The 12552-nt window shown below is 36.6% G+C and overlaps 1 protein-coding gene across 8 annotated transcripts in view; it reads left to right on the top strand.

Annotated features, from left to right (window-relative positions):
* The window catches only part of HECTD1 (HECT domain E3 ubiquitin protein ligase 1), a 97233-nt gene that overhangs the window by 65726 nt on the left and 18955 nt on the right, over positions 1-12552 (top strand). For 5 of the 8 annotated variants that reach the window (XM_050953819.1, XM_050953817.1, XM_050953818.1 and 2 more), the window contains 3 exons: positions 2802-3638; positions 7884-8105; positions 10719-10852. In XM_050953819.1, the coding sequence (XP_050809776.1) occupies positions 2802-3638; positions 7884-8105; positions 10719-10852 (1193 nt within the window). The remainder of the gene's footprint in view (positions 1-2801; positions 3639-7883; positions 8106-10718; positions 10853-12552) is intronic. The other 3 variants (XM_050953821.1, XM_050953820.1, XM_050953822.1) reach the window with 2 other exon arrangements.

The following is a 12552-nucleotide window of genomic DNA, read 5'->3' as shown; positions in this document are numbered from 1 at the left end:
GATGAACTACGCTTCATATCTGCATTATCTCAAGATACCTTTCTGCATCTCTTCTAGCTTAGCATTTGTAACATTTTTCTTGGCTGGCTTGCTTGCTTTATTTATTTATTTAATATTTTATACCTTTCCTATCTTGCTAGCTTCACTGGGATCAGGTGACTGCTTAATATAAAAGCAATTTACTTAATGTTAAGGGGCTGATGTAAGCCTACAAAAGCCATGGAAGTCAGAGCTCAGGAGGATACAGAGTGCTATGAAAGAGGCTCCAGAACAGTGATGATTATACTGTCTGCTTCCTTGTTGTTTTTCCCTACAAGTATGCAATATGAATCTCATTTCTGAGGCCTCCTGAATATATGATCACTCCTTCTTTAGCTCTGTATTTTTTCTGTGTGCAGTTCTTAGCCCTTTAATATTATTTAAAGACATAAAATTGTTTGGATTTTTTTTAAACTTCAGTGTAGTGTGTAGCGAACTTTTCCATGGTCAGTACACTACTCTTAACAGATGCAGCCGCGCCCACAGCCACATTTTTATTTGCAATACCTTTCTAAGTATGATTGGTGAGTAGTATTTTTATCATGTGAATCTCCTAGTAAATCAGTGGTTTATCTCCTTTTAGCAAAATAAGTGAAACTACTGCTCAGCCTTCTCATGTGGTTGTCAGATTACAGAAAGCATACCAGCAAATTCTTTATCCATACTATAGCCTTCCTATGCATTGTTGGAATATTGCAAGAAACATCCCAGTCACTTTAGCGGGACTACTCATTTCTGAATTTTAAGCAGATATTGAAGTGCTTTGTTGGACTGGGGCAAGAGTACCCAGCACCTTACCAGGAGCACAATTCCTAATGCATAGGAAGTGACCTCATTATATATATGAAAAAAATTCATGCGAGCTTTTAAAAGAAGATAATCTAAAAATGATAGTGTAGGAAAGGTACTACTAGCTAGGGAAGGTATATTTGGTTGTACTTTTCCAAAGCATTGTCTCCTGAACCCCATAAGGAAATGCATATTTGTTTACCATGATAAGGGACGTACCTCCCTATCTTTTGTGTAGCGTTTGGCAATAAAAGCATTTTGAAATCCTGAGTTTTTAATGGAGGAAAAGGAAAAACTGAAATTTTTTGTCTCACCTTTCACATGGCAAGTTTCAGTTTGAGATGGCTTGAAACAGTTCTTGTAAAATCTCTTAAATGTTTTATCAGTGCATAGTAAAAACAAAAATACTTCATAAACTGTAACACTGCTAATGGGGATGCCTATTTTTCACATGTGAAGATTGTGGCCATTTAAAAACACTTCTTTTCTCCAAAGTGCAAGTGTGTGTTGGCCTAGTTTGAGAATTGCCTGTGAAGTTGTATTTTGTTCTAAAAAATTATGCCTTTTGGGTAGAACTTTGCACACACAAAAAAAGCATCTGATGATGCCAAAACTACATTTTAATGTTTAACTTAAAAATAGTTCATATCTGTTTTTTTTAATTTGAGAAAATAAAATGTGCATCTGGGCCTGACAGTTTGTCTCATTTCTTCCTGATGTCATATAAAATGATTTTAAAAATCCCAGATTTTTATGAGTGTAATGGAAAGTGCTGATCAGTTGAAACAGTCCTACCAAGTTTCATTATAACATATAGTAAAGCTTAAATTTTAAAGAAAAACAAAAACACCCTTTATGAAACATTAAGATTGCGATAAAATTTAGACAAGCTAGAAATTAAAACGTGAGAGTAACATTTTACCCTTTATGCATGATGTGAGCAGTAGTAACAATAGTGTGAATTAAGAGTTTAGATGTTAAATTTACCTTTTGAACTTTCTTACGTTACTCTTTTATCACAGTGGTGTTAGAAACATCTTCTAATAAAAGAATAGAAAACTTGCACCCCTTGTTAGAGCTATTTTCATCTCAAGTAATCAACTAGTCAAACAGTCTATTAAATTATTATTCTTTTGCAATTATAGAGTCCAAAACTCCCACCCTTACTCAAGCAAGTAGTCCTTACCTATGTAGTCCAGTGGAAGTCAGTGAGGCTATTCATGTGAGTAAGGAATGCAGGATTGGGCCTACATTAATTATTGAACTGAAAAACTGAGTTTCAGTAAAACTTTGTATTTTGAATTAGAATATTTTGAATTAGAAAGAAAAAAGTCCCAGTTTAATCAATTTCATTTTTAAAATATGCATTCTATTACTTAAAGATACTGGCACATGTAATTTCAACTAAGCAACATATATAAGTGTTATAATTGTACAGTTTTTTGCAGAAATAAGTGAAGACATGAGAAATGTAAATACATAATTAGGATTTTTGCTGACTTAACTTTCTTAATTTTTAAGGAATGAAATTCCTAAATTTAGGGGAAACTATTAGCATCCTTGGTTATAGTAAACATTTTATCTTACAAATACTTCAAGCCCACTTATGTGAAACTCATAACCATCTTTAATTAAACTAAAGATTTTTTTTTTTTTTAAAGGAGAAATGCCTGTTTAACAGGCATCTAGTATGCCAAATTCCAGCCTGGAGCAAACTTTTTTTGGCTGGATTCTCAGACCCTGAAAATAGCGATTAATCAAGGCATGTGAATGCCAACTTAACTTAGTAAAACTATCAAATTATTTAAATTCCAAAACTTTTTTCATTTTAATTGGCACTGAAGGCTATTTACTAATTTTAGTAACTCAAAGATATAGCCCTGATGCAAAGCTGATCCCATATTGTGGAGCTACTGTCTTACACGCTCCTGTCTGCTTTCTGCTGGGTCTCATAAACTCCTGTCCCTTTCCAGGCTGGATTGATGTCACCTGGGATGCTGGTGGCTCTAACTCTTACCGTATGGGCGCAGAAGGAAAGTTTGACCTCAAGCTTGCACCAGGGTACGACCCTGATTCAGCGGCATCACCCAAACCTGTTTCATCCACTGTTTCAGGCACAACGCAGTCATGGAGCAGCTTGGTGAAAAACAACTGTCCAGACAAGACGACTGCTGCTGCAGGCTCCTCAAGTAGAAAAGGAAGCAGCAGTTCTGTGTGTAGCGTGGCCAGTAGCAGCGACATCAGCTTGGGTTCGACCAAAATGGAGCGGAGATCAGAGAGTGTAATGGAACAGAATATAGTTTCAGGCACTGACGTCCACGAGCCAATTGTTGTTCTGTCTTCTGCTGATAACATGCCTCAAGCTGAAATAGGGTCATCATCCAGTGCAAGCACCAGCACCTTAACAGCGGACATGGGAAATGAAAATGCAGAAAGGAAGTTAGGTCCTGACAATTCCATACGTACTCCTGGGGAGTCTAGTGCCATATCCATGGGAATTGTTAGTGTGAGCTCTCCTGATGTTAGTTCAGTATCTGAATTGACCAATAAAGAAGCAGCTTCCCAACGACCCCTTAGCTCTTCAGCAAGTAACAGACTTTCAGTGAGTTCTTTGTTGGCTGCTGGTGCTCCAATGAGCTCCAGTGCAAGTGTTCCTAATTTATCTTCACGTGAAACTTCTAGCTTGGAGTCTTTTGTACGAAGAGTGGCAAACATAGCACGTACCAATGCCACTAACAACATGAATTTAAGCCGAAGTAGCAGTGATAACAACACTAATACTTTGGGAAGGAATGTCATGAGCACCGCAAGTAAGTAAGATATATTTTTGTCAGAAAATGAGATCAAATGCTTCATGTAAGAGAATGTGGAAGGATATGTCTGCCCTTGGCTTCCTTTTGGACTTCAAATGTGGTCCATTCTGAAAGCTTGATATGGAATTTAACTATATCAGCCCCCATTTCCTGTGTTCTTGTATAACTCATGAAGAGTTCATTGTAGTTGGGAAATGGCGTATTGCTGTTTCTTCACTAATTTGTAACTGTTTTGGTGTCAACTGTCCTTGCTCCCTCTGTAGCATTTCCCAAACAAGAAAAGAAGTTTATTCCTGTAACACATTTTTGAAAACTTCAGCAAAGTTAGAGATGCTGGAAAACTAACAGCAGCTGATTTATGAGGCTGCCTCTTTAATCTGTTCCATATTACATAAATTTACACACATGCAGAGGTCTGATCTGCCCTGAGGGAGAAAGGTATATATGTAATTACCAGTATTACTAGGGGATTTTCCTGCGCATTATGAATTGATTCTGTAGACTTGAACTTAAAGAACACAATAAAGGAAAAAATAGTATATAGTAGAAGACATTTTAAAATTTCCATGAATTTAATTTCCCACTTAATGTTAAGGCCAGCTGCGATCTACTTTACAGAATTCATTATGATATGTATAGTTTGTGTATAATTAAGGCTTTGATCCAACAAATCTTAGGCATATGCCCAACTTTAAGCATGTGTGTAGTTCCATCGTTTTCAATGGTACTGTATATGTTTTAAGGCAAGATATATGCTACAGTCCTTTGCTGGATTTAAGGTATAATAAGGGAAGTATATAAAATCCTGCTATTTGTTATAAGTTAGTTCATTCTTCTGAATTTTAGAATGGCCCTGTCTCTCACTGTGTGTATCACAGAACTTGTAGATGTTTGTTTTTGTAAATTTGGGCAATTAGAGTATTCAAATTAGGGGAAGGCATTGATGAGCAACCTTTTATCAAATTGACCAAGTTCAGAGAAATGAAGTCATCCTAACTAGAAAGCAACAATTCGGTTTTATATTAAAATTGCCATACCTTGTGTGTTCCTTTTCCTTGTATTCTTTTTCTCCAAATACGTGAATGACCAGGCCACAGTAAAAGGGATTGCTCCTTGCTCCTTTTGTGTGTGTGCATGTGTGTTGATATTTTTTCTTTGAATGATGATGTATAGAAAACTTTTCAGTTTGTTTTGCTGTACATTCTTATGTTCATAAAGTGAGATCAGGAAAAAGAATTTAACACTTCGGGGCAGGCATAAAGATAAAGGGGAATAGAGGGAGGAGTAGAGGAAGGAAGAGGTTACTGGCTTTTTGTTTCACAGAGCAGGAGAACAGTGCCAGCAATGCTGAAGTTAATTTGTGTTGGGGGAGGGGGAAAAGGGCTTTGATCGAAGACAGTAGTATGTGTTTTAATAGCACACTTAATTAGCTTCCTAGAATTTGGCAGCAGGTTAAGACATTTTGCAAAGTGCAAATAAACCCAGTCCTTAACTTGCCAATTGCTTATTTCAAAATTAAATCTTTCAAAAAAAAATTCTCTCCTTTTAGGAATTATTTTGAATTTTATAAAAGGAGCAAATTGCATCTCTACTAGATGCCTTAAAGAGTCACAAAGGATTAAATTCAGTAAGGGAACTGAACTTAGTGTGATGTATATGTAACCCACACACCTTCTAGGTGTGGTGTTCTGTCCCAGATAGTGGCACCGAGACCACTTAGAGAGAGGTTAACGAGTCTGTTCTACAGCCTTAGCTGAGAGCTATATGGCTTTTTACTCAGGCTCATACACGAAGCTCCAGAGGTCCCAGGTTCAATCCCGTCTGCCGCCGACCAGAGTCTGTTGGTGTTACAAGTGGGGGCTTGTCTAGGGGCTTATCTGGGAAGACTCTGAAGCTTGGGACGTGCTAGGGTTACACATAGCTAAGTGGAAGGCCTGGAATTCAGATAAATTCTGCATATAGGCTTGTCCAGAAACCATCTGTCTGAAATTACAGATGATTGGGTCTGGGGATCTAGTTATAATATCAGCATTTACCAGTAGTTACTATGCAGTGGTATCTGAGCTAACCATTTTCTCTAAGCTTATATGGTAACTGTGTAACAACAGCTGTCATGTGCTGACTTTGACTTCTACTGTACCTACTCCTTATTCTAGTAGCAACTTGCTATTGCTACTGTGGTTATGTATGAGAAGATATCCACACTTTTATAATCCCCATTTTCAGGCTCTTAAAACTTGGGCCTGAAATTTCTCATGCTTGTCTTTAACCCAAAAGTTTATGGGTTGTTTTTTTGAAGAGGTATGGGGCAGTGAGAGGTTTCTTTAGGAGGCAAAATTAGCTACTTAACGGAAATCTCAAAATACAAATCTAGTTCATGAAATTAGTTTCAGGTACTGCCTGGGCCCTACTAATTTTTGTGGTTTTCCTATTTGCATTTTCCTAGTCTTAATTTTTAGCCTGTTGTATAAGACTCATATCAACAAAGGTAAAATGACTGACTACAGAATGAAACAGAAGCAGTAACATTTATTATACGCAGCTCTGTCAAATGCACTGAGTAAACAAACTGAATTTTTTTCTAAACTCTTTCTAATGTGATTAAATTGCTTGTGTCCCTTTTGGAAGCAATTTCCAAAATTGCTTTTTTAATAATTAAAAAGCTTATTTTTAAAACTTCAAACTGTGTATTTCACATGTTTTACAGAAATAATGTTTGAAAATGACATAGCATGCAACAAGTTATATTTTTATTATGGCCGGAGTGTGCGAACCTGTGCAATCTTTACTTCAGGCATGTGAGAAATCCCATTGAAGTCTACGGGACAATTCACATGCTTAAAGTTAAACGTGCGAAATATTTGCAGGAGTGAGGCTTAAGTGTTTGATTTCTTACAGATATACTGTCAGCACTGCACATATAATCATGGTCACCATGTAAATACCCAGAATTCTGCACATTGAATTACAGTAAACATAGGTGCCCATATGTCAGTTATCATTAAGGTCCTACTTCCTTCGTGATATTGTGGATCCTGCAATATTGAGCTACCACTACAATTGTTATTTTAATTAGCTTATTTTGCACAGTCCACAAATTTGCATAGATTTTGAGCATGCATTTAGTATTGCACTAACAGTAAAATGTAAAAGGCTAAAGTGAATGGACTTGATTTCTACAGCAGTTGCGTTAAGACTTTTATGTAATCTTCCGAAGTTTATATTGTACCGATCACCTTTTTTTGGTAATGAATGTACTATTGTTGCAGCATAATGTCTCGTTATTTAAAAAAAAAAAGCAGGCATAACATAATACTTGAGTGTTTAAAAAAAAATTGCTGGAAGGATATAAACAAATAGGGCTTCTCTAGCTTTTCCAAATTACCACTATTAATAAAGGTCCGTTATTACTTTTCTGCGATTTTCCATGTCTTGGCTGCAACTCAGCCACAATTATTTGAAGATCATCCAGCGATTCAAGTAGGGCCTTAATTATGATACATTTAAAGTAAAACACAGTTAGTGTATTTTATGAGTATGCCATCACAGTTCACATTTTTATGTTCTTTTTAGTCTTTAATGTTTTTTAAAAAGGTAAAGAAATATTTACATTCAGAAATGAATTTTAAGATAAAATCATGGCTGAGATTTCTAACACAAGTATGGAAATTAAGTTACATTTTTAATAGCACCTGTGACTGAAGCGCATTGCCTATATCAATGAATAAACACACTACATAGAAATAAGCAAAACACTACACGTGAGAGAATGTCAGGTTAGGGTTTCTGTAGGATTTTTAAAATGCACAAAAATCAGAAGCTTCAAAATTATATCCGTTCTAATGTTGCCAACTGTCTTTTTTCAGTTAGAATATTTTCTCTGTACGTCTATTAAATTGTATTGACATTAGTTAGAGAAGCAATCAAATCAGATTAAACTGAGTTTTGAAGAAGATACTGCAGATTTCCAGGCAATTGTATACAGTGGGATGTATTTAATAAAATTTTATTTAGTTTACATGGAGGTTGTCCAAACTGGATATGCGGTCTATTTAATACCCCCAAACAGTTGCTGTACACCTCTGTGTTTAGGACCCCTCTTATAGGCCTCATAGACAGGTTACCCATGGTGACTTTCAAGCCCAAAAAAACACGTTTTTTTTTTTTTTTTTCAAACACAGGACTCATGCATGTAAATTGTGCTCTTCGAATCATTTATTTTATCTTACCATATCTTTATAGCTTCTCCTCTTATGGGTGCCCAAAGTTTTCCTAATCTGACTACAACTGGTACCACATCAACAGTGACCATGTCTACATCCAGTGTTACTAGCAGCAGCAATGTAGCTACAGCAACTACAGTTTTATCTGTTGGTCAGTCACTTAGTAACACTCTAACTACTAGCCTAACATCAACATCTAGTGAGAGCGATACAGGTCAGGAGGCAGAATATTCTTTATATGGTAAGTTTCATTTTTAAATGAACATAGCAGAACTCCCATTAATGATTTTCCTTTTCTTCCTTACCTTTTTAATTGTTTTTTGTTTAGTATTTATTTACTGAACAGTGTTTGAGAGTTGAGCTGTTCACCTGTTATTAGTTATGCAAGGCTGTACTCATTCAAAGGAATTTTGATGTAATGGCAGTGTTTCTATACATTCTTGTTTTTTTATAGTTTAAATCTCTCTCCTGCACTCTTACTGATTTTGATTTTTTTTTTATGTAGGCATTTAAATATTATATTTGGTTTCATTTTTTTTTAAATTGGACCAATGAGTTTAATGTCTAAAACAAAGGTCGGCAACCTTTCAAAAGTGCTGTGCTGAGTCTTAATTTATTCACTCTAATTCAAGGTTTTGCGTGCTAGTAATACATTTTAACAGTTTTAGCAGGTCTCTTTCTATAAGTCTATAATATATAACTAAACTATTGTTGTATATAAAGTAAATAAGGTTTTTAAAATGTTTCAGAAGCTTCATTTAAAATGAAATTAAAATGCAGAGCCCCCCAGACCGGTGGCAGGACCCAGGCAGTGTGAATGCCACTGAAAATCAGCTTGCATGCCGCCTTTGGCACGCGTGCCATAGGTTGCCTACTCCTAGTCTAAAACATTCAGTAAATAGGCATATTTTAAAATCAAACATTCTTCTTTGTGTGTTGTATAGGTATATTGCTCCAGATTTTTAAAGGTATTTAGGCATTGCTGTGCTTAGCATTGCAGTTCCTAACTGATTCGGGACCCTAAATATCATTTTCAAAAGGGTCTGAACTCCTTTTGAAGATGAGATTTAGGCTCCTAAACCAGTTAGGAACTGCAATGCTATGCACAACAGTGCCTAAATACCTTTCAAAAATCCAGGCCATTGCCTTTTGTCTCAAAGATAACACATTTTATTTTATGAAAGAGTAGTGTGTGTGGTTCCAGGAATCCCAATACTAGAGGAAAGTCAACAAATTGAAGGGAATGATTAAGAGGATGGAATGATCTTATTTATGAGGAAAGACACAAAAGAACTTAAATGCACAATACACATTGGCTTGGCTAAATGATAACTATGGGATAGGATAAACCATTAAAGGGTGTAAATACTAAAATGGAAAAGGGGGAATTTAGGGTAATCTAAGGTGAGTGATACATAGGAGTTAAAGGGATGAAATTGAGCCAAGGCTGGATATCAGGAAACACTTCGTAGCATAGAGGTTTATTAAACTGGGGAATAGCCTCCTAAGGGAAGTCATGAGAGCTCCATTACATAAGTCATTTAAAACTAAAATGACAAAGCATTTAGAGTGTAGAGAAAAGTTCTGTCTTGGGCCCTCATCTAATGCCTATTCACTTTAACAGATTAGGCCCGTTTGGAGGGGATTAGTCAAGATGTCTGAATATGCCTTTTCCATTTCTAATTTCTTTGACTCTGTGATACTAAATGGAACCAGTGTCACTCAAATATCTACATGTTGACAAAAACTTTTGTTCTGGCTTGGTGGCTGGGCTTAACGTACACTGTATTCAGGAGAGACTGATGTGGTAGTTGTCTTAGAATTCCTGCTGGAGTCTTGGGAATGGCGCAGAGATTGCTTGGATAGATGAACGTATTTGTTGTTCTCTGGTAGAGCCTCCCTAGCAGAGGTGTGAAAATATGAAGAAAGAATCAGAAAATATATATGCAGTAAAAAACCCTCTTTAGTAGACACTAGGGGAGTATGTGTGAGCTGTATGCCCATACCAAGGCTTTTGTTGCATAATTCTTATTATACATTTTATCTTTAAAAATGATGTTATCAAAAGTCTGTTATATTATGTCATTTGTAAGGCTCTGTGTCTGTCACGGAGGTTGCGGAAGTCATGGCTTCTGTGACTTCTGGAGCGGCTCCTAGCTAACATTTAGTCAGGGGTTTTTATAGTACAAGTCATGGACAGGTCACGGGCCGTGGATTTTTGTTTATTGCCTGTGATCTGTCTGTGACTTTTACTAAAAATACCCATGATTAAATCGTAGCGGTAGTCATGTATTATGGTTTAGAACACACACTTAATGTTAGTAAAAAGTACACCATTAATTTGAAATTAGTTCTAAAAATGAGTTAAATGTAGTTGAAGGTCGTAACCACCCCCTAATACCACTATCCATTTTCTAGTTTTACAGTCCACATATTTACACAAATAGACCCACACAGAAGGGGAAACTGACTGACTGTATATAAAATGCTATGAAATACATAATGTAAACTGAAGAGGTGAAGGTTTTTTCCCCCATCGTTATCAGTTCTGTGATTTTTAGGTGTTACTTCTAACAAGTAGTTAGGAGCACATATACTGCTAAACATTTTTACTGTATCTTTTGAACCGACTCCTGTTTCTTTGCCAGGTGTGCTATCTTAGGTGCTTTACCTTTTTTTTTCTTTTCCACACACATTGCCAGAGTATCTTGGACTAGGTTTTTGCCCTGTCTTCCTTAATAGTTATTTTGTTTAAATTATATCTGTTTTCATTCTTTCTCCTCTGCTTTTAGTTTTCAAAATTATTTAGGTTTCTTTAAAAATGGGTTTGTGTCCCTTTTTATTTTATATATAGATTTTCTTGATAGCTGCCGGGCAAGTACTCTATTAGCAGAGTTAGAGGATGATGAGGATCTGCCTGAGCCAGATGAGGAAGATGATGAAAATGAAGATGACAATCAAGAAGATCAGGAATATGAAGAAGTCATGGTATAGTGTGTACCTACCATACAAAAATACTTTCCAATTAAATAAAGTATGCATATTAAAGGATATGTAAAAAACCCATAGATATGCTGGCAATGTGGAGACCTAGAACTGGCTTTTCTATCCTTAGAGCTTATTTAGAGTTATAATAAATACACAAGAGTACCCATCCCATGTTCTGAGTCAACTTGACAAATTCTTAAAACAATTCAGCATGAATAGATGTTGATAGTTACTTGCTACTAGCACTATGCCATCAACATAAATATACCAAATTAATAAATCTCACCAATTAAACCACTGTACTACTTCCACAATCTGACCCTTGGTCTGTTGGCCAGCAATTAAAAATAGGGCTTGCAGTGTGTCCTGAATGCTAATGAGCTTGGACTATTAAAGACCGTGATCAGGGAATGAAAGTTAAAAGGTGCAGGGCCCAGAGAGTGAGTGCCCTTCCACCAGCCCCTTCTTTTTTGTACCAAAGGAGCTCAGGTGCTTCCATGGCAGTATCTCATAAGGAAAAAAAGGAATTTCTAACACTGGCAGGTCACAGCCTTTTCAGCCCTTTATAGGCTAAAACCAGCATCTTAGAATCAGACCAGAAACCAGTGAACAGCCAGTTCAGATCATAGACCACCAGTATAATGTGCTCATGAAATGACACACAACGTAACAAATAATCTGCCAAATTCTGAGTACCCGCTGCAGTTTCTAGGTGGATTTAAGACACAGCCCCATGTAGAGAGCATTGCAGTAGTGTAATCTCCAGGTGACAAAGAAAAATGATGATAGTTGCATCCAAAATTTACAGTTCACTGTGAACATCAAAAGCAGTGGGTACAACCTTCTGGCTGTGTGGAAGTAAAAAAAGCTGATCTGCCATAGTTGCTACCTTCTCTCCTGTTATCAGTTGGGAGTCTAATCAGACTCCCGGACAGAGAACCTGGTCCACAAATGATGGTAACATGACTTCAATAACAAGAGCCAGTGTTATTCTGGCCAGAACTTCTACTTGCTTCCCCTAGGTAAGTGATTCTCAACCAGGGATATGCATACCCCTGGGGATATGCAGAAATCTTCCAGAGGGTACATCAACTCATCTAGATATTTGCCTGGTTTTGCAACAAGGCACTGGTGAAGTCAGTACAAACTAAAATTTCATAGCGGCAATGACTTCTTTATACTGCTCTGTATACTATACACTGAAACGTAACTACAATATTTGTATTCCAATTGATTTATAATTTATATGGCAAAAATGAGAAAGTAAGCAGTTTTTCCGTAATAGTGTGCTGTGTATTTTTATGTCTGATTTTGTAAGCAAATGGTTTTTAAGAGAGGTGAAACTTGGGGGTACCCAAGACAAATCAGACTCCTAAAAGGGGTGTAGTAGTCTGACATGGTTGACCAGCATCACTTCAGACTTTTTAGATTGAATTTCAGTAGCTTTGTAAGAAAAAAGTGCAATTTATTTAAAAATTCTTAAAAAACAACAACCCACACACAGGTCTTGCCTGACCCATTGTGATTGGTTCCATGCTCTGGTTTGGTTCCGTGATAGCTGTGATGTCACAGTATGTATGTGCTTGGACCTCAGAAAAGGAGGTGGCCAGAATGGATGTTGCAGGAGCTAAAAGGAGAAACGTAAGACTTCTGGTGGTAATGGTTCTGAATTTCCTCTTAGTTTGCCTATGAAATAATTC

The sequence above is a fragment of the Gopherus flavomarginatus genome, chromosome 5 (genome assembly GCF_025201925.1).
Source record: "Gopherus flavomarginatus isolate rGopFla2 chromosome 5, rGopFla2.mat.asm, whole genome shotgun sequence".
In the NCBI taxonomy this organism is placed as follows: Eukaryota; Metazoa; Chordata; order Testudines; family Testudinidae; genus Gopherus; species Gopherus flavomarginatus.
This window is presented reverse-complemented; position numbering and strand designations above follow the sequence as displayed.